This window comes from Oncorhynchus mykiss, unplaced genomic scaffold (genome assembly GCF_013265735.2).
Source record: "Oncorhynchus mykiss isolate Arlee unplaced genomic scaffold, USDA_OmykA_1.1 un_scaffold_144, whole genome shotgun sequence".
NCBI classification, from domain to species: domain Eukaryota; kingdom Metazoa; phylum Chordata; class Actinopteri; order Salmoniformes; family Salmonidae; genus Oncorhynchus; species Oncorhynchus mykiss.
In genome coordinates this window covers 632,606-651,249 of record NW_023493665.1, presented here as the reverse complement: position 1 = coordinate 651,249, position 18,644 = coordinate 632,606, and the positions used below count along the sequence as shown (strand labels likewise).

Below are 18,644 nucleotides of genomic sequence, written 5' to 3'. Positions count from 1 at the left end.
TGGAAGACCTAATGTTCCAGAACCCTCTCTCTCTATGATCACAATGGAAGACCTAATGTTCCAGAACCCTCTCTCTCTCTCTATATGATCACAATGGAAGACCTAATGTTCCAGAACCCTCTCTCTCTATGATCACAATGGAAGACATAATGTTCCAGAACCCTCTCTCTATATGATCACAATGGAAGACCTAATGTTCCAGAACCCTCTCTCTATGACCACAATGGAAGACATAATGTTCCAGAACCCTCTCTCTCTCTATGATCACAATGGAAGACCTAATGTTCCAGAACCCTCTCTCTCTCTCTCTCTCTATGATCACAATGGAAGACCTAATGTTCCAGAACCCTCTCTCTCTCTCTCTCTCTCTCTCTCTCTCTCTCTCTCTCTCTCTCTCTCTCTCTCTCTCTCTCTCTCTCTCTCTCTCTCTCTATGATCACAATGGAAGACATAATGTTCCAGAACCCCCTCTCTCTCTGATCACAATGGAATACCTAATGTTCCAGAACCCTCTCTCTCTATGATCACAATGGAAGACCTAATGTTCCAGAACGCTCTCTCTCTATGATCACAATGGAAGACATAATGTTCCAGAACCCTCTCTCTCTCTCTCTCTCTCTCTCTCTCTCTCTCTCTCTCTCTCTCTCTACGATCACAATGGAAGACATAATGTTCCAGAACCCTCTCTCTATGACCACAATGGAAGACCTAATGTTCCAGAACCCCCTCTCTCTCTCTCTCTCTCTATGATCACAATGGAAGACATAATGTTCCAGAACCCTCTCTCTCTCTCTCTATGATCACAATGGAAGACATAATGTTCCAGAACCCTCTCTCTCTGTCTCTCTCTCTCTCTCTCTCTCTCTCTCTCTCTCTCTCTCTCTCTCTCTCTCTCTCTGACCACAATGGAAGACATAATGTTCCAGAACCCTCTCTCTCTCTATGACCACAATGGAAGACATAATGTTCCAGAACCCTCTCTCTATATGATCACAATGGAAGACCTAATGTTCCAGAACCCTCTCTCTCTATGACCACAATGGAAGACATAATGTTCCAGAACCCTCTCTCTCTCTCTCTCTCTCTCTCTCTATCACCACAATGGAAGACCTAATGTTCCAGAACCCTCTCTCTCTCTCTATGATCACAATGGAAGACATAATGTTCCAGAACCCTCTCTCTCTCTATGACCACAATGGAAGACATAATGTTCCAGAACCCTCTCTCTCTCTCTATGATCACAATGGAATACCTAATGTTCCAGAACCCTCTCTCTATGATCACAATGGAAGACCTAATGTTCCAGAACCCTCTCTCTCTCTCTCTCTCTCTATGATCACAATGGAAGACCTAATGTTCCAGAACCCTCTCTCTATGATCACAATGGAAGACCTAATGTTCCAGAACCCTCTCTCTCTCTCTATGATCACAATGGAAGACATAATGTTCCAGAACCCTCTCTCTCTCTATGACCACAATGGAAGACATAATGTTCCAGAACCCTCTCTCTCTATCACCACAATGGAAGACCTAATGTTCCAGAACCCTCTCTCTCTATCACCACAATGGAAGACCTAATGTTCCAGAACCCTCTCTCTCTATGACCACAATGGAAGACATAATGTTCCAGAACCCTCTCTCTATATGATCACAATGGAAGACCTAATGTTCCAGAACCCTCTCTCTCTATGACCACAATGGAAGACCTAATGTTCCAGAACCCTCTCTCTCTCGCTCTCTCTCTACGATCACAATGGAAGACATAATGTTCCAGAACCCTCTCTCTATGACCACAATGGAAGACCTAATGTTCCAGAACCCTCTCTCTCTATGATCACAATGGAAGACATAATGTTCCAGAACCCTCTCTCTCTCTATGATCACAATGGAAGACCTAATGTTCCAGAACCCTCTCTCTCTCTATGATCACAATGGAAGACATAATGTTCCAGAACCCTCTCTCTCTCTATGACCACAATGGAAGACATAATGTTCCAGAACCCTCTCTCTCTATCACCACAATGGAAGACCTAATGTTCCAGAACCCTCTCTCTCTATGACCACAATGGAAGACCTAATGTTCCAGAACCCTCTCTCTCTTGGAAGACCTGTTCATGTAATGAGGCAAAACAACGGAGTAACAGTCATTTATTCCACTCCAGGTTCGGACCTCCAGGTGTGCCAGTCCAGGAACCTGACATGCTGTTCTAAGAAGATGGAGGAGAGGTATCAGGTGGCGGCCCGGCGGGATGTTCAGAACCTCCTCCAGACCTCCTCCGCCAGCCTCAAGTTCCTCATCTCCAGGAACGTAGCAGCCTTCCAAGGTGAGTGGACGGAGGGAGACTGGGGTGGGAGGAGTGCAGCAAAGCAGGCGCTCCATGTGTTGAGTGAGGGACTTTGTCTGCCGGGGCCCACAGCAAACAGAGCCTGGTCTGTCCTCCCCCTCTGATCTAGAGATTAGGCTCAGTGGTTCAGTGGCTAGTCTGGTTCAGTGACTAGTCTGGTTCAGTGACTAGTCTGGTTCAGTGACTAGTCTGGTTCACTGGTTCAGTGACTGAGTATCTAGGGATATATATACAATACCAGTCACACCTATTCATCCAAGGGTTTTTCTTCATGTATTATGCCAAGAGTGTGCAGAGCTGTCAAGGCAAAGGGTGACTACTGTCCTGCTGCTGGCCTGGAGGCTACAGTGGAAAGTCTACACATTATAGTTATCAGATTCACATGGAATTGTTGTGCAATTTAAATGTTTGAATATGAAATTGTGATGGAATTAAATGTGATTTTAGCTTCTAAAATGTGAGAATTGGGTTTTCATGAGTGAATTAGGCCCGACTCAGTGGCCCGCCCACGTGAAGAGACATTGGTTATAACCAATGAAACACGCCCTCCTCTCCCTTCCTATATAAAGCCATGACGACAATGTAACCTCCTGTTCCGAGGACGTGAGGACGACGGTCCATACATTAAAAAGGACTAACATGTCAACTACAGAACTAAGCCAACCTGAGCGTGAGCTTTGCTTGTGAATGGTATGAACTTTGAACTCTTATTCACTAAAGAAGTGAGACATCCTAGCCGTTGAGTTAGCAACAGCAGCTAAAAACCTGGGCTAGGAAAGGGCAGACAGAGTATCCCGTCTACCACCTAACGATGACACTACAACGTTTCCCGTTCACCACCAGAGACACTCTTCAAAGGACTCTGTTGGGCAACGCGGCCTTCCATCTACCACCAACCTATTGAAGCGCAGCTCAGAGTAAATATTCATTGCATTTTCCTTTTCCAAATGGGCGGTTATTTAGAATGCATAAGATACTGTATTTACGATAGAGACATCGCATCTCCCTTTGTTCCTCAGTCTTCCCGCTCTTTCACTCAAACCCAATATCCCTTTTCTTTGTGTAACCAGCTGTCATATCTGTTCCGTCCACTAGGGACGTTTTCCTTTATAACGTCATTTGTAATCAAGGTATGATTGATTCTGTGTATATGTAATTCGTTAGGTATTTAGTAAATAAATAATTAAACCCAATTTTGCATTACTGATTCAACTTGTTAGGCAGGGTTCGTGAAGATAACCAAGAATTTACAACTTTCAGATGAGACTGAAATAAGGTGACGATTGATATTGACTGCTATTGGTGTAAAATATTACTAGGTCTTTAAGAGTTTATTCGGGCTCTAGGCCCCGGGGTGGCCTTTGGGGCGGTCCCCGGGGTGGCCTTTGGGGCGGTCCCCGGGGTGGCCTTTGGGGCGGTCCCCGGGGTGGCCTTTGGGGCGGTCCCCGGGGTGGCCTTTGGGGCGGTCCCCGGGGTGGCCTTTGGGGCGGTCCCCGGGGTGGCCTTTGGGGCGGTCCCCGGGGTGGCCTTTGGGGCGGTCCCCGGGGTGGCCTTTGGGGCGGGCTCTGGGCCCTGGGGCGGCCTTTGGGGCGGGCTCTGGGCCCTGGGGCGGCCTTTGGGGCGGGCTCTTGGCCCTGGGGCGGCCTTTGGGGCGGGCTCTGGGTCCTGGAGCGGCCTGTAAGCTCTTGTTCAGTTGTTGACTGCTGTGGTCTGTCAGCTGGGTGCAATATGACATGCAGTTACAGTCTGAGACACCAGGTCAGTTACTGTCTGAGACACGGAGACACCGGGTCAGTTACAGTCTGAGACACGGAGACACCGGGTCAGTTACTGTCTGAGACACGAAGACACCGGGTCAGTTACTGTCTGAGACACGGGGTCAGATGTTGGCTGCTGTGTGTTCTACCATAGACAGGGTGGGCAGGGAGGCAGAGAGAGAGGCAGAGATATAGTCACCTCCTTTAAGATAGTTGGTCCAGTCTGTTCTACCATAGAAAGGGTGGGCAGGGAGACAGACAGAGACATAGTCACCTCCTTTAAATCAATTGGTCCAGTCTGTTCTACCATAGAAAGGGTGGGCAGACAGACAGAGAGACATAGTCACCTCCTTTAAGGTAATTGGTCCAGTCTGTTCTCCTGTCTCTGTTCCCTGTATACTTCATGTCTCATCGTCCACCCCACCTCCACCCCCTGATTTAATAGCAGCCCCTTGTCAGTGTTCCGTCGCCAGCCCAGCGGGACCCTGGGACAGCACAGGTTGGTTGCCATGGACCCAGGACAAACCTGGGATAGCACAGGTCGGTTGCCATGGACCCAGGACAAACCTGGGAGAGAAGAATAGAGCTCCTCTAGTGCCCCAGTCAGCAGGCACCGGCCTGGCATTGTCCCAGGGCAGCCTGGGTATTGTCCCGGAGACGTGGAGGGACTTTACGACCTGGAGATGAAACACAACCAGCCTCTCAGGGGAGACTGATTCTGTAGTAGGAGAGGATGTTTCATGAAGACCAGGTGTGTGTGTGGTGTGTGTGAGACAGAGAGAAGGGCCTTTTATAAATCAGTTTTTTTTATCCATACATTGACAATCAAGGCCTTTGACATTTGGGGTTTTGTTAAAGCCTTTATATGTAAATAACGCTCTGAGTAACGTTTTCCAGTCAGTTTTATTTGTTGATGCCTCTAGTCTCGCCGAACAGAATGGAGGATGTGGGAGTCTGTTTCTCTCTGTCTCTCTCTCTAGTCTCGCCGAACAGAATGGAGGATGTGGGAGTCTCAATTTCTTTCTCCCCTGTCTCTCTCGCACTCTCTCTCTCTCTCTCTTGTACTCTGTCTCTCTCACACTCTGTCTCTCTCTCTCGTACATAACAAATGAGACCATTAGTTTCCTCCTCTGCCCTTTTAACTTGACTGTTCTTCCTGTGACTGTCTGTCTGTGGTCGTAATGAATGGTGTTAAATTAGAGTGCAGGGCGGTGATGGTTACCAGGGTAGCAGGAGTAACAATATACCTCTTCCTCAGGCCCGTCCCTTCCTCAGGCCCGTCCCTTCCTCAGGCCCGTCCCTTCCTCAGGCCCGTCCCTTCCTCAGGCCCGTCCCTTCCTGTATCGGTGTTGAGAGTTGACTTGTAAATCTCCTCTTCCTCAGGCCCGTCCCTTCCTCAGGCCCGTCCCTTCCTCAGGCCCGTCCCTTCCTCAGGCCCGTCCCTTCCTCAGGCCCGTCCCTTCCTCAGGCCCGTCCCTTCCTCAGGCCCGTCCCTCCCTGTATCGGTGTCGAGAGTTGTAATGGTACGGCCCTCGTCCCCGAGTCCCTCCTCATGGGGATTAGAATGAGACACTCCTTAATTTAAGGACTCTCCGTAGCTCGGGGGGGGATAAAGGATTAATTCACCATCCCTGACCCTCTCCTCATGGGGATTAGAATGAGAACCTCCTAAAGGACTCTCTGTAGCACCATCCCTGACCCTCTCCTCATGGGGATTAGAATGAGAACCTCCTAAAGGACTCTCTGTAGCACCATCCCTGACCCTCTCCTCATGGGGATTAGAATGAGAACCTCCTAAAGGACTCTCTGTAGCACCATCCCTGACCCTCTCCTCATGGGGATTAGAATGAGAACCTCCTAAAGGACTCTCCGTAGCTCGGGGGGGGATAAATGATTAATTCACCATCCCTGACCCTCTCTTCATTAGTTGTCTGTCCCTGCAGAGTGCTGAGACCAGGACTGGCTCTGTCTTCCAGAAACCATGTTATATTTGTCACAGTTTGTCCTTCATAGACTAAACCAGTCGTTCACAGGCTTATTATAGACTGAACCAGTCGTTCACAGCCTTCGTGTAGACTGAACCAGTCGTTCACAGCCTTCGTGTAGACTGAACCAGTCGTTCACAGCCTTCGTGTAGACTGAACCAGTCGTTCACAGCCTTCGTGTAGACTGAACCAGTCGTTCACAGCCTTCGTGTAGACTGAACCAGTCGTTCACAGCCTTCGTGTAGACTGAACCAGTCGTTCACAGCCTTCGTGTAGACTGAACCAGTCGTTCACAGCCTTCGTGTAGACTGAACCAGTCGTTCACAGCCTTCGTGTAGACTGAACCAGTCGTTCACAGCCTTCGTGTAGACTGAACCAGTCGTTCACAGCCTTCGTGTAGACTGAACCAGTCGTTCACAGCCTTCGTGTAGACTGAACCAGTCGTTCACAGCCTTCGTGTAGACTGAACCAGTCGTTCACAGCCTTCGTGTAGACTGAACCAGTCGTTCACAGCCTTCGTGTAGACTGAACCAGTCGTTCACAGCCTTCGTGTAGACTGAACCAGTCGTTCACAGCCTTCGTGTAGACTGAACCAGTCGTTCACAGCCTTCGTGTAGACTGAACCAGTCGTTCACAGACTTCGTGTAGACTGAACCAGTCGTTCACAGGCTTCGTGTAGACTGAACCAGTCGTTCACAGGCTTCCTTTAGACTGAACCAGTCGTTCACAGGCTTCCTTTAGACTGAACCAGTCGTTCACAGCCTTCGTGTAGACTGAACCAGTCGTTCACAGCCTTCGTGTAGACTGAACCAGTCGTTCACAGCCTTCGTGTAGACTGAACCAGTCGTTCAGTCTTCATATAGACTACTCCTTTAACATAGTCTACATTTTCTCCCCCGCTTACTATTTACATACAAGGTCTACATCCGAAATGGGATCTGAGCCAGAGTTGAACAGAGTTGAATGTAGAAACCACGTCTCCCTGAATAAAGCTCTGAGCCAGAGTTGAACAGAGTTGAATGTAGAAACCACGTCCCCCTGAATAAAGCTCTGAGACAGTGTTGAACAGAGTTGAATGTAGAAACCATGTGTCCCTGAATAAAGCTCTGAGACAGTGTTGAATGTAGAAGCCACGTCTCCCTGAATAAAGCTCTGAGACAGAGTTGAATGTAGAAACCACGTCTCCCTGAATAAAGCTCTGAGCCAGAGTTGAACAGTGTTGAATGTAGAAACCATGTCTCCCTGAATAAAGCTCTCAGACAGAGTTGAATGTAGAAACCATGTCTCCCTGAATAAAGCTCTGAGACAGTGTTGAACAGAGTTGAATGTAGAAACCACGTCTCCCTGAATAAAGCTCTGAGCCAGAGTTGAACAGTGTTGAATGTAGAAACCATGTCTCCCTGAATAAAGCTCTGAGACAGTGTTGAATGTAGAAGCCACGTCTCCCTGACTAAAGCTCTGAGACAGTGTTGAATGTAGAAACCATGTCTCCCTGAATAAAGCTCTGAGACAGAGTTGAATGTAGAAGCCACGTCTCCCTGAATAAAGCTTTGAGACAGTGTTGCATTTAGAAACCACGTCTCCCTGAATAAAGCTCTGAGACAGTGTTGAATGTAGAAACCACGTCTCCCTGAATAAAGCTCTGAGACAGAGTTGAACAGTGTTGAATGTAGAAACCACATCTCCCTGAATAAAGCTCTGATTCAGAGTTGAATGTAGAAACCATGTCTCCCTGAATAAAGCTCTGATTCAGAGTTGAATGTAGAAACCACATCTCCCTGCATAAAGCTCTGAGACAGAGTTGAACAGTGTTGAATGTAGAAACCACGTCTCCCTGAATAAAGCTCTGATTCAGAGTTGAATGTAGAAACCACATCTCCCTGCATAAAGCTCTGAGACAGAGTTGAACAGTGTTGAATGTAGAAACCATGTCTCCCTGAATAAAGCTCTGAGACAGAGTTGAACAGTGTTGAATGTAGAAACCATGTCTCCCTGAATAAAGCTCTGATTCAGAGTTGAATGTAGAAGCCACGTCTCCCTGAATAAAGCTCTGAGACAGTGTTGAATGTAGAAACCACGTCTCCCTGAATAAAGCACTGAGACAGTGTTGAATGTAGAAACCACGTCTCCCTGAATAAAGCTCTGAGACAGAGTTGAACAGTGTTGAATGTAGAAACCATGTCTCCCTGAATAAAGCTATGAGTCAGAGTTGAACAGAGTTGAATGTAGAAACCACGTCTCCCTGAATAAAGCTATGAGTCAGAGTTGAACAGAGTTGAATGTAGAAACCATGTCTCCCTGAATAAAGCTATGAGTCAGAGTTGAACAGAGTTGAATGTAGAAACCACGTCTCCCTGAATAAAGCTCTGAGACAGAGTTGAATGTAGAAACCATGTCTCCCTGAATAAAGCTCTGAGCCAGAGTTGAACAGTGTTGAATGTAGAAACCACGTCTCCCTGAATAAAGCTCTGAGACAGTGTTGAATGTAGAAACCATGTCTCCCTGAATAAAGCTCTGAGTCAGAGTTGAACAGTGTTGAATGTAGAAACCATGTCTCCCTGAATAAAGCTCTGAGTCAGAGTTGAACAGTGTTGAATGTAGAAACCACGTCTCCCTGAATAAAGCTCTGAGACAGTGTTGAACAGTGTTGAATGTAGTCCTGCTGTAGACTGTAGTCTGGTAGTCCTGCTGTAGTCTGGTAGTCCTGCTGTAGTCTGGTAGTCCTGCTGTAGACGGTGGTCCTGCTGTAGACTGTAGTCTGGTAGTCCTGCTGTAGTCTGGTAGTCCTGCTGTAGTCTGGTAGTCCTGCTGTAGTCTGGTAGTCCTGCTGTAGACTGTAGTCTGGTAGTCCTGCTGTAGTCTGGTAGTCCTGCTGTAGTCTGGTAGTCCTGCTGTAGATGGTGGTCCTGCTGTAGATGGTAGTCTGGTGGTCCTGCTGTAGATGGTAGTCTGGTAGTCCTGCTGTAGTCTGGTAGTCCTGCTGTAGATGGTAGTCTGGTGGTCCTGCTGTAGATGGTAGTCTGGTAGTCCTGCTGTAGTCTGGTAGTCCTGCTGTAGACGGTGGTCCTGCTGTAGATGGTAGTCTGGTAGTCCTGCTGTAGATGGTAGTCTGGTGGTCCTGCTGTAGATGGTAGTCTGGTAGGCCTGCTGTAGTCTGGTAGTCCTGCTGTAGATGGTAGTCTGGTAGTCCTGCTGTAGATGGTAGTCTGGTGGTCCTGCTGTAGATGGTAGTCTGGTAGTCCTGCTGTAGATGGTAGTCTGGTAGTCCTGCTGTAGTCTGGTAGTCCTGCTGTAGACTGGTAGTCCTGTTGTAGTCTGGTAGTCCTGTTGTAGCCTGGTAGTCCTGTTGTAGTCTGGTAGTCCTGCTGTAGATGGTAGTCCTGCTGTAGACGGTAGTCCTGCTGTAGTTTGGTAGTCCTGCTGTAGGCGGTAGTCTGGTAGTCCTGCTGTAGTCTGGTAGTCCTGCGGTAGTCCTGCGGTAGTCTGGTTCAGTCAGCTCCTCCCTCACACAGCCTCTCTATCCTCCCAGCTCCTCCCTCACACAGCCTCTCTATCCTCCCAGTTCCTCTCTTACACAGCCTCTCTATCCTCCCAGCTCCTCCCTCACACAGCCTCTCTATCCTCCCAGCTCCTCCCTCACACAGCCTCTCTATCCTCTCAGCTCCTCCCTCACACAGCCTCTCTATCCTCCCAGTTCCTCCCTCACACACTCTCTATCCTCCCAGCTCCTCCCTCACAACCTCTATAGCCTCACAGCTCCTCCCTCACACAGCATATCTAGCCTCACAGCCCCTCCCTCTAGTCTCACAGCTCCTCCCTCACAGCCTGTCTTGCCTCACACAGCCTCTCTTGCCTCACAGCTCCTCCCTCACACAGCCTCTCTATCATCCCATCTTCTCCCTCACACAGCCTCTATAGCCTCACAGCTCCTCCCTCACACAGCATCTCTATCCTCCTAGCTCCTCCCTCTCTATCCTCCCAGCTCCTCCCTCACGCAGCCTCTCTATCCCCCCAGCTCCTCCCTCACACAGCCTCTTTTTCCTCCCAGCTCCTCCCTCACACAGCCTCTCCAGCCTCCCAGCTCCTCCCTCACACAGCCTCTCCAGCCTCCCAGCTCCTCCCTCACACAGCCTCTCCAGCCTCCCAGCTCCTCCCTCACACAGCCTCTCCAGCCTCCCAGCTCCTCCCTCACACAGCATCTCTATCCTCCCAGCTCCTCCCTCACACAGCCTCTCTATCCTCCCAGCTCCTCCCTCACACAGCCTCTCTATCCTCCCAGCTCCTCCCTCACACAGCCTCTCCAGCCTCCCAGCTCCTCCCTCACACAGCCTCTCTATCCTCCCAGCTCCTCCCTCACACAGCCTCTCCAGCCTCCCAGCTCCTCCCTCACACAGCCTCTCTATCCTCCCAGCTCCTCCCTCACACAGCCTCTCTATCCTCCCAGCTCCTCCCTCACACAGCCTCTCTATCCTCCCAGCTCCTCCCTCACACAGCCTCTCCAGCCTCCCAGCTCCTCCCTCACACAGCCTCTCTATCCTCCCAGCTCCTCCCTCACACAGCCTCTCCAGCCTCCCAGCTCCTCCCTCACACAGCTTCTCTATCCTCCCAGCTCCTCCCTCACACAGCCTCTCTATCCTCCCAGCTCCTCCCTCTCTATCCTCCCAGCTCCTCCCTCTCTATCCTCCCAGCTCCTCCATCTCTATCCTCCCAGCTCCTCCCTCACACAGCCTCTCCAGCCTCCCAGCTCCTCCCTCACACAGCCTCTCTATCCTCCCAGCTCCTCCCTCACACAGCCTCTCTATCCTCCCAGCTCGTCCCTCACACAGCCTCTCTATCCTCCCAGCTCCTCCCTCTCTATCCTCCCAGCTCCTCCATCTCTATCCTCCCAGCTCCTCCCTCACACAGCCTCTCCAGCCTCCCAGCTCCTCCCTCACACAGCCTCTCTATCCTCCCAGCTCCTCCCTCACACAGCCTCTCTATCCTCCCAGCTCCTCCCTCACACAGCCTCTCTATCCTCCCAGCTCCTCCCTCTCTATCCTCCCAGCTCCTCCCTCTCTATCCTCCCAGCTCCTCCCTCTCTATCCTCCCAGCTCCTCCATCTCTATCCTCCCAGCTCCTCCCTCACACAGCCTCTCCAGCCTCCCAGCTCCTCCCTCACACAGCCTCTCTATCCTCCCAGCTCCTCCCTCACACAGCCTCTCTATCCTCCCAGCTCGTCCCTCACACAGCCTCTCTATCCTCCCAGCTCGTCCCTCACACAGCCTCTCTATCCTCCCAGCTCCTCCCTCTCTATCCTCCCAGCTCCTCCATCTCTATCCTCCCAGCTCCTCCCTCACACAGCCTCTCCAGCCTCCCAGCTCCTCCCTCACACAGCCTCTCTATCCTCCCAGCTTCTCCCTCTCTATCCTCCCAGCTCCTCCCTCTCTATCCTCCCAGTTCCTCCCTCTCTATCCTCCCAGTTCCTCCCTCTCTATCCTCCCAGCTCCTCCCTCTCTATCCTCCCAGCTCCTCCCTCTCTATCTTCCCAGCTCCTCCCTCTCTATCCTCCCAGCTCCTCCCTCACATAGAGCTGCTTTCAGAAGTCATGAAAGGGTCATTATGTACTGTTTTTATTTGACTCTGGCTCTTAAACTGAGGAGGGGTTGTTGAGTTGTTATTGCTGCTTCTGAAAGTGCCTACCAGTCGGCAGTGGAGTTGGGCAATCACACTTACCGTGTTTGTGTGTGTGTGTATACCACTTCCTGAGAGTACCTGGGCTTGTGTAGGACCACTTTGTTGCTCCTCTCCCCCATGTTTTCCTGACCAGAGCGGTACAGTGCCCTCTCCTATCCCCTGCTCTCCTCTCCCTTCATCTCCCTGGCTCTCCTATCCCTTCCTCTCCCCGGCTCTCCTATCCCTTCCTCTCCCTGGCTCTCCTATCCCTTCCTCTCCCCGGCTCTCCCTCTCCCTTGCTCTCCCCGGCTCTCCCTCTCCCTTCCTCTCCCCGGCTCTCCCTCTCCCTTCCTCTCCCCGGCTCTCCCTCTCCCATCCTCTCCCCGGCTCTCCCTCTCCCATCCTCTCCCCGGCTCTCCCATCCTCTCCCCGGCTCTCCCTCTCCCTTCCTCTCCCTGGCTCTCCTATCCCTTCCTCTCCCCGGCTCTCCCTCTCCCCGGCTCTCCCTCTCCCATCCTCTCTCCTGCTCTCATCTTTTTGGAGTTCAGAAGAGAGGCCTCACCATAGCGCCTCCTCAAATATCGATTTGTAAACCTCCAGGAGAGGTTAGGAAGGGTGAGAGTGATAGAGGCAGAGACGGGGAAAGGAGACAAAGACAATATCCCTTTTCCCATGACTGAAGTAGGTCTGGTTAGGTAAGGCCCATTAAGTCATCTCTCTCTTTCCCTCTTGCGCTCGCGTTCTCGGCCATCTCTCTCTCTCTTTCTCTCTGTCTCTCTCTCTGTGTCTGTCTCTCTGTCTGCCTCTGTCTCTCTCTCTTGCTTCTAGCTCCTTCCACTTAGATGTGTTCATCCTGAACCACAGTGTTGGGCAGGCTAAATGAGATCTGACTGCCAGTGTACAGTGGGGAGAACAAGTATTTGATACACTGCCGATTTTGCAGGTTTTCCTCTTACAAAGCATGTGAGAGACGGAATCTAAAACTAAAATCCAGAAAATCACATTGTATGATTTTTAAGTAATTAATTTGCATTTTATTGCATGATATAAGTATTTGATCACCTACCAACCAGTAAGAATTCCGTCTCTCACAGACCTGTTAGTTTTCTTTAAGAAGCCCTCCTGTTCTCCACTCATTACCTGTATTAATTGCTCCTGTTGGAACTCGTTACCTGTATAAAAGACACCTGTCCACACACTCAATCAAACAGACTCCAACCTCTCCACAATGGCCAAAACCAGAGAGCTGTGTAAGGACATCAGGGATACAATTGTAGACCTGCACAAGGCTGGGATGGGCTACAGGACAATAGGCAAGCAGCTTGGTGAGAAGGCAACAACTGTTGGCGCAATTATTATAAAATGGAAGAAGTTCAAGATGACGGTCAATCACCCTCAATCTGGGGCTCCATGCAAGATTTCACCTCGTGGGGCATCAATGATCATGAGGAAGGTGAGGGATCAGCCCAGAACTACACTACAGGACCTGGTCAATGACCTGAAGAGAGCTGGGACCACAGTCTCAAAGAAAACCATTAGTAACACACTACACCGTCATGGATTAAAATCCTGCAGCGCACGCAAGGTCCCCCTACTCAAGCCAGCGCATGTCCAGGCCCGTCTGAAGCTTTCCAATGACCATCTGGATGATCCAGAGGAGGAATGGAAGAAGGACATGTGGTCTGATGAGACAAAAATAGAGCTTTTTGGTCTAAACTCCACTCGTCGTGTTTGGAGGGGTTAATTAGGGTTAGTTTAGGGGAGGGGACTCTGGGTTAGGGTTAGTTTAAGGGGAGGTGACTCTGGGTTAGTTTAGGGGGAGTGGACTAGTTAGGTTAGTTTAGGAGGAAGGGAGGGGACTCTGGGTTAGGACTCTGGATTTGGGTTAGGACTCTGGATTTGGGTTAGGACTCTGGGTTTGGGTTAGGACTCTGGGTTTGGGTTAGGACTCTGGGTTTGGGTTAGGACTCTGGGTTTGGGTTAGGACTCTGGGTTAGGACTCTGGGTTAGGACTCTGGGTTAGGACTCTTGATTTGGGTTAGGACTCTGGGTTAGGACTCTGGGTTAGGAGTCTGGGTTAGGACTCTGGGTTAGGACTCTGGGTTAGGACTCTGGGTTAGGACTCTGGGTTAGGACTCTGGGTTAGGACTCTTGATTTGGACTCTGGGTTAGGACTCTGGGTTAGGACTCTGGGTTAGTTTGATAATACATGTTCAGAGAACCTGCCTTATTTCAAGGGTTTTGTTCTGACCAGCTAAGTGAACACTTGGTCTCTCTACAGACTGTTGAAGTGTCCTATCAGAACAGATGTAGTATTGTCCAATAGGAGGCAGGAACACATGGGGGATTAGTTACAGAATATCATATTTTTCTTCCTGCCGCGGCAAACTGAAAATACCCATAAAACCTCAGGGACGTAACTTGGACCGCTTTCTAACGCTTTATAAACATCCTGAATATAATGCTTACAATTATATCAAAGATTTAAAATGGTTTCAGGAAGAGATAATTGTGCAGTGCACGCACGTGCAGTGCACGCACGTGCGCACACACACACACACACACACACACACACACACACACACACACACACACACACACACACACACACACACCCGCCAACGCTCATTGCACTGTCAACAAAGGCCACCAGGATAGTTCATAGTAGAGTCCCGTGCCAGAGAGGGAGCCAGGGTAACAGAGCCCCGTGCCAGAGAGAGAGCCAGGGTAACAGAGTCCCGTGCCAGAGAGAGAGCCAGGGTAACAGAGCCCCGTGCCAGAGAGAGAGCCAGGGTAACAGAGCCCCGTGCCAGAGAGAGAGCCAGGGTAACAGAGCCCCGTGCCAGGGGGCAAGGAGAGACTACCCACTGTCAAGATGACTTAGCAGAGAGGAAACAGAGGAGGTTTATCTGTCAAGATGACTTAGCAGAGAGGAAACAGAGGAGGTTTATCTGTCAAGATGACTTAGCAGAGAGGAAACAGAGGTTTATCTGTCAAGATGACTTAGCAGAGAGGAAACAGAGGAGGTTTATCTGTCAAGATGACTTAGCAGAGAGGAAACGGAGAGGTTTATCTGTCAAGATGACTTAGCAGAGAGGAAACGGAGAGGTTTATCTGTCAAGATGACTTAGCAGAGAGGAAACGGAGAGGAGGTTTCTGTCAAGATGACTTAGCAGAGAGGAAACGGAGAGGTTTATCTGTCAAGATGACTTAGCAGAGAGGAAACGGAGAGGAGGTTTCTGTCAAGATGACTTAGCAGAGAGGAAACAGAGGAGGTTTATCTGTCAAGATGACTTAGCAGAGAGGAAACAGAGGAGGTTTATCTGTCAAGATGACTTAGCAGAGAGGAAACGGAGAGGAGGTTTCTGTCAAGATGACTTAGCAGAGATGAAACAGAGGAGGTTTATCTGTCAAGATGACTTAGCAGAGAGGAAACAGAGGAGGTTTATCTGTCAAGATGACTTAGCAGAGAGGAAACGGAGAGGTTTATCTGTCAAGATGACTTAGCAGAGAGGAAACGGAGAGGTTTATCTGTCAAGATGACTTAGCAGAGAGGAAACGGAGAGGAGGTTTCTGTCAAGATGACTTAGCAGAGAGGAAAAGGAGAGGAGGTTTATCTGTCAAGATGACTTAGCAGAGAGGAAACGGAGAGGAGGTTTATCTGTCAAGATGACTTAGCAGAGAGGAAAAGGAGAGGAGGTTTATCTGTCAAGATGACTTAGCAGAGAGGAAACGGAGAGGAGGTTTCTGTCAAGATGACTTAGCAGAGATGAAAAGGAGAGGAGGTTTATCTGTCAAGATGACTAAGCAGAGATGAAACCCCAGAGGAGGTTTGTCTTTACCCTGACTCCTACATCAACCCTAACCTCCCCTCTCCCCTCCCCAGTCACTAGACTCCTACATCAACCCTAACCTCCCCTCCCCAGTCACTAGACTCCTACATCAACCCTAACCTCCCCTCCCCTCCCCAGTCACTAGACTCCTACATCAACCCTAACCTCCCCTCCCCAGTCACTAGACTCCTACATCAACCCTAACCTCCCCTCCCCTCCCCAGTCACTAGACTCCTACATCAACCCTAACCTCCCCTCCCCTCCCCAGTCACTAGACTCCTACATCAACCCTAACCTCCCCTCCCCTCCCCAGTCACTAGACTCCTACATCAACCCTAACCTCCCCTCCCCTCCCCAGTCACTAGACTCCTACATCAACCCTAACCTCCCCTCCCCAGTCACTAGACTCCTACATCAACCCTAACCTCCCCTCCCCTCCCCAGTCACTAGACTCCTACATCAACCCTAACCTCCCCTCCCCTCCCCAGTCACTAGACTCCTACATCAACCCTAACCTCCCCTCCCCTCCCCAGTCACTAGACTCCTACATCAACCCTAACCTCCCCTCCCCTCCCCAGTCACTAGACTCCTACATCAACCCTAACCTCCCCTCCCCAGTCACTAGACTCCTACATCAACCCTAACCTCCCCTCCCCTCCCCAGTCACTAGACTCTGAGATCAGATGCTGTTAATCCCCTTTAATCAGACAGAACCCTTTCTCTCAACCTGGCACCCAGAGCTGTCACCCCCCCCCCCCTCCCCCAGTGCTGGGTGTTTACCGGTTCGGAGGGTACCTAGGCTCCGGCACGTCTCTTTACTCCTTCTCTGCAGCTCCCTGCTCTCTGCTTCACCCCTACAGCAGAGTTACAGCCCCATGACAGGCACATGGTGTGGGATACTAGCTCGTCCCAGCCTGGAGGAAGGAGAGGCTACCCACTGGTCAGGTCCTAGCTCGTCCCAGCCTGGGGGAAGGAGAGACTACCCACTGGTCAGGTCCTAGCTCGTCCCAGCCTGGGGGAAGGAGAGACTACCCACTGGTCAGGTCCTAGCTCGTCCCAGCCTGGGGGAAGGAGAGACTACCCACTGGTCAGGTCCTAGCTCGTCCCAGCCTGGGGGAAGGAGAGACTACCCACTGGTCAGGTCCTAGCTCGTCCCAGCCTGGACCCTGGGGGAAGGAGAGACTACCCACTGGTCAGGTCCTAGCTCGTCCCAGCCTGGGGGAAGGAGAGACTACCCACTGGTCAGGTCCTAGCTCGTCCCAGCCTGGGGGAAGGAGAGACTACCCACTGGTCAGGTCCTAGCTCGTCCCAGCCTGGACCCTGGAGGAAGGAGAGGCTACCCACTGGTCAGGTCCTAGCTCGTCCCAGCCTGGACCCTGGGGGAAGGAGAGACTACCCACTGGTCAGGTCCTAGCTCGTCCCAGCCTGGGGGAAGGAGAGACTACCCACTGGTCAGGTCCTAGCTCGTCCCAGCCTGGGGGAAGGAGAGACTACCCACTGGTCAGGTCCTAGCTCGTCCCAGCCTGGGGGAAGGAGAGACTACCCACTGGTCAGGTCCTAGCTCGTCCCAGCCTGGGGGAAGGAGAGACTACCCACTGGTCAGGTCCTAGCTCGTCCCAGCCTGGGGGAAGGAGAGACTACCCACTGGTCAGGTCCTAGCTCGTCCCAGCCTGGGGGAAGGAGAGACTACCCACTGGTCAGGTCCTAGCTCGTCCCAGCCTGGACCCTGGGGGAAGGAGAGACTACCCACTGGTCAGGTCCTAGCTCGTCCCAGCCTGGGGGAAGGAGAGACTACCCACTGGTCAGGTCCTAGCTCGTCCCTGCCTGGGGGAAGGAGAGACTACCCACTGGTCAGGTCCTAGCTCGTCCCAGCCTGGAGCCTGGGGGAAGGAGAGACTACCCACTGGTCAGGTCCTAGCTCGTCCCAGCCTGGACCCTGGAGGAAGGAGAGGCTACCCACTGGTCAGGTCCTAGCTCATTCCAGCCTGGAACCTGGGGGAAGGAGAGGCTACCCACTGGTCAGGTCCTAGCTCATCCCAGCCTGGAACCTGGGGGAAGGAGAGACTAGCCACTGGTCAGGTCCTAGCTCGTCCCAGCCTGGGGGAAGGAGAGACTACCCACTGGTCAGGTCCTAGCTCGTCCCAGCCTGGGGGAAGGAGAGACTACCCACTGGTCAGGTCCTAGCTCGTCCCAGCCTGGGGGAAGGAGAGACTACCCACTGGTCAGGTCCTAGCTCGTCCCAGCCTGGGGGAAGGAGAGACTACCCACTGGTCAGGTCCTAGCTCGTCCCAGCCTGGACCCTGGGGGAAGGAGAGACTACCCACTGGTCAGGTCCTAGCTCGTCCCAGCCTGGGGGAAGGAGAGACTACCCACTGGTCAGGTCCTAGCTCGTCCCAGCCTGGGGGAAGGAGAGACTACCCACTGGTCAGGTCCTAGCTCGTCCCAGCCTGGGGGAAGGAGAGACTACCCACTGGTCAGATCCTAGCTCGTCCCAGCTTGGACCCTGGGGGAAGGAGAGACTACCCACTGGTCAGGTCCTAGCTCGTCCCAGCCTGGGGGAAGGAGAGACTACCCCCTGGTCAGGTCCTAGCTCGTCCCAGCCTGGACCCTGGGGGAAGGAGAGACTACCCACTGGTCAGGTCCTAGCTCGTCCCAGCCTGGGGGAAGGAGAGACTACCCACTGGTCAGGTCCTAGCTCGTCCCAGCCTGGGGGAAGGAGAGACTACCCACTGGTCAGGTCCTAGCTCGTCCAAGCCTGGGGGAAGGAGAGACTACCCACTGGTCAGGTCCTAGCTCGTCCCAGCCTGGACCCTGGAGGAAAGAGAGGCTACCCACTGGTCAGGTCCTAGCTCGTCCCAGCCTGGACCCTGGGGGAAGGAGAGACTACCCACTGGTCAGGTCCTAGCTCGTCCCAGCCTGGGGGATGGAGAGACAACCCACTGTTCAGGTCCTAGCTCGTCCCAGCCTGGGGGAAGGAGAGACTACCCACTGGTCAGGTCCTAGCTCGTCCCAGCCTGGGGGAAGGAGAGACTACCCACTGGTCAGGTCCTAGCTCATCCCAGCCTGGGGGAT

The 18,644-nt window shown here is 51.8% G+C and overlaps 1 protein-coding gene across 1 annotated transcript in view; it reads left to right on the top strand.

The window, feature by feature from the left end:
- The window catches only part of gpc5a (glypican 5a), a 306,601-nt gene that overhangs the window by 25,606 nt on the left and 262,351 nt on the right, over positions 1-18,644 (top strand). Inside the window, exon 2 of the mRNA XM_036972358.1 lies at positions 2,163-2,324. Coding sequence (XP_036828253.1) covers positions 2,163-2,324 — 162 coding nt within the window. The remainder of the gene's footprint in view (positions 1-2,162; positions 2,325-18,644) is intronic.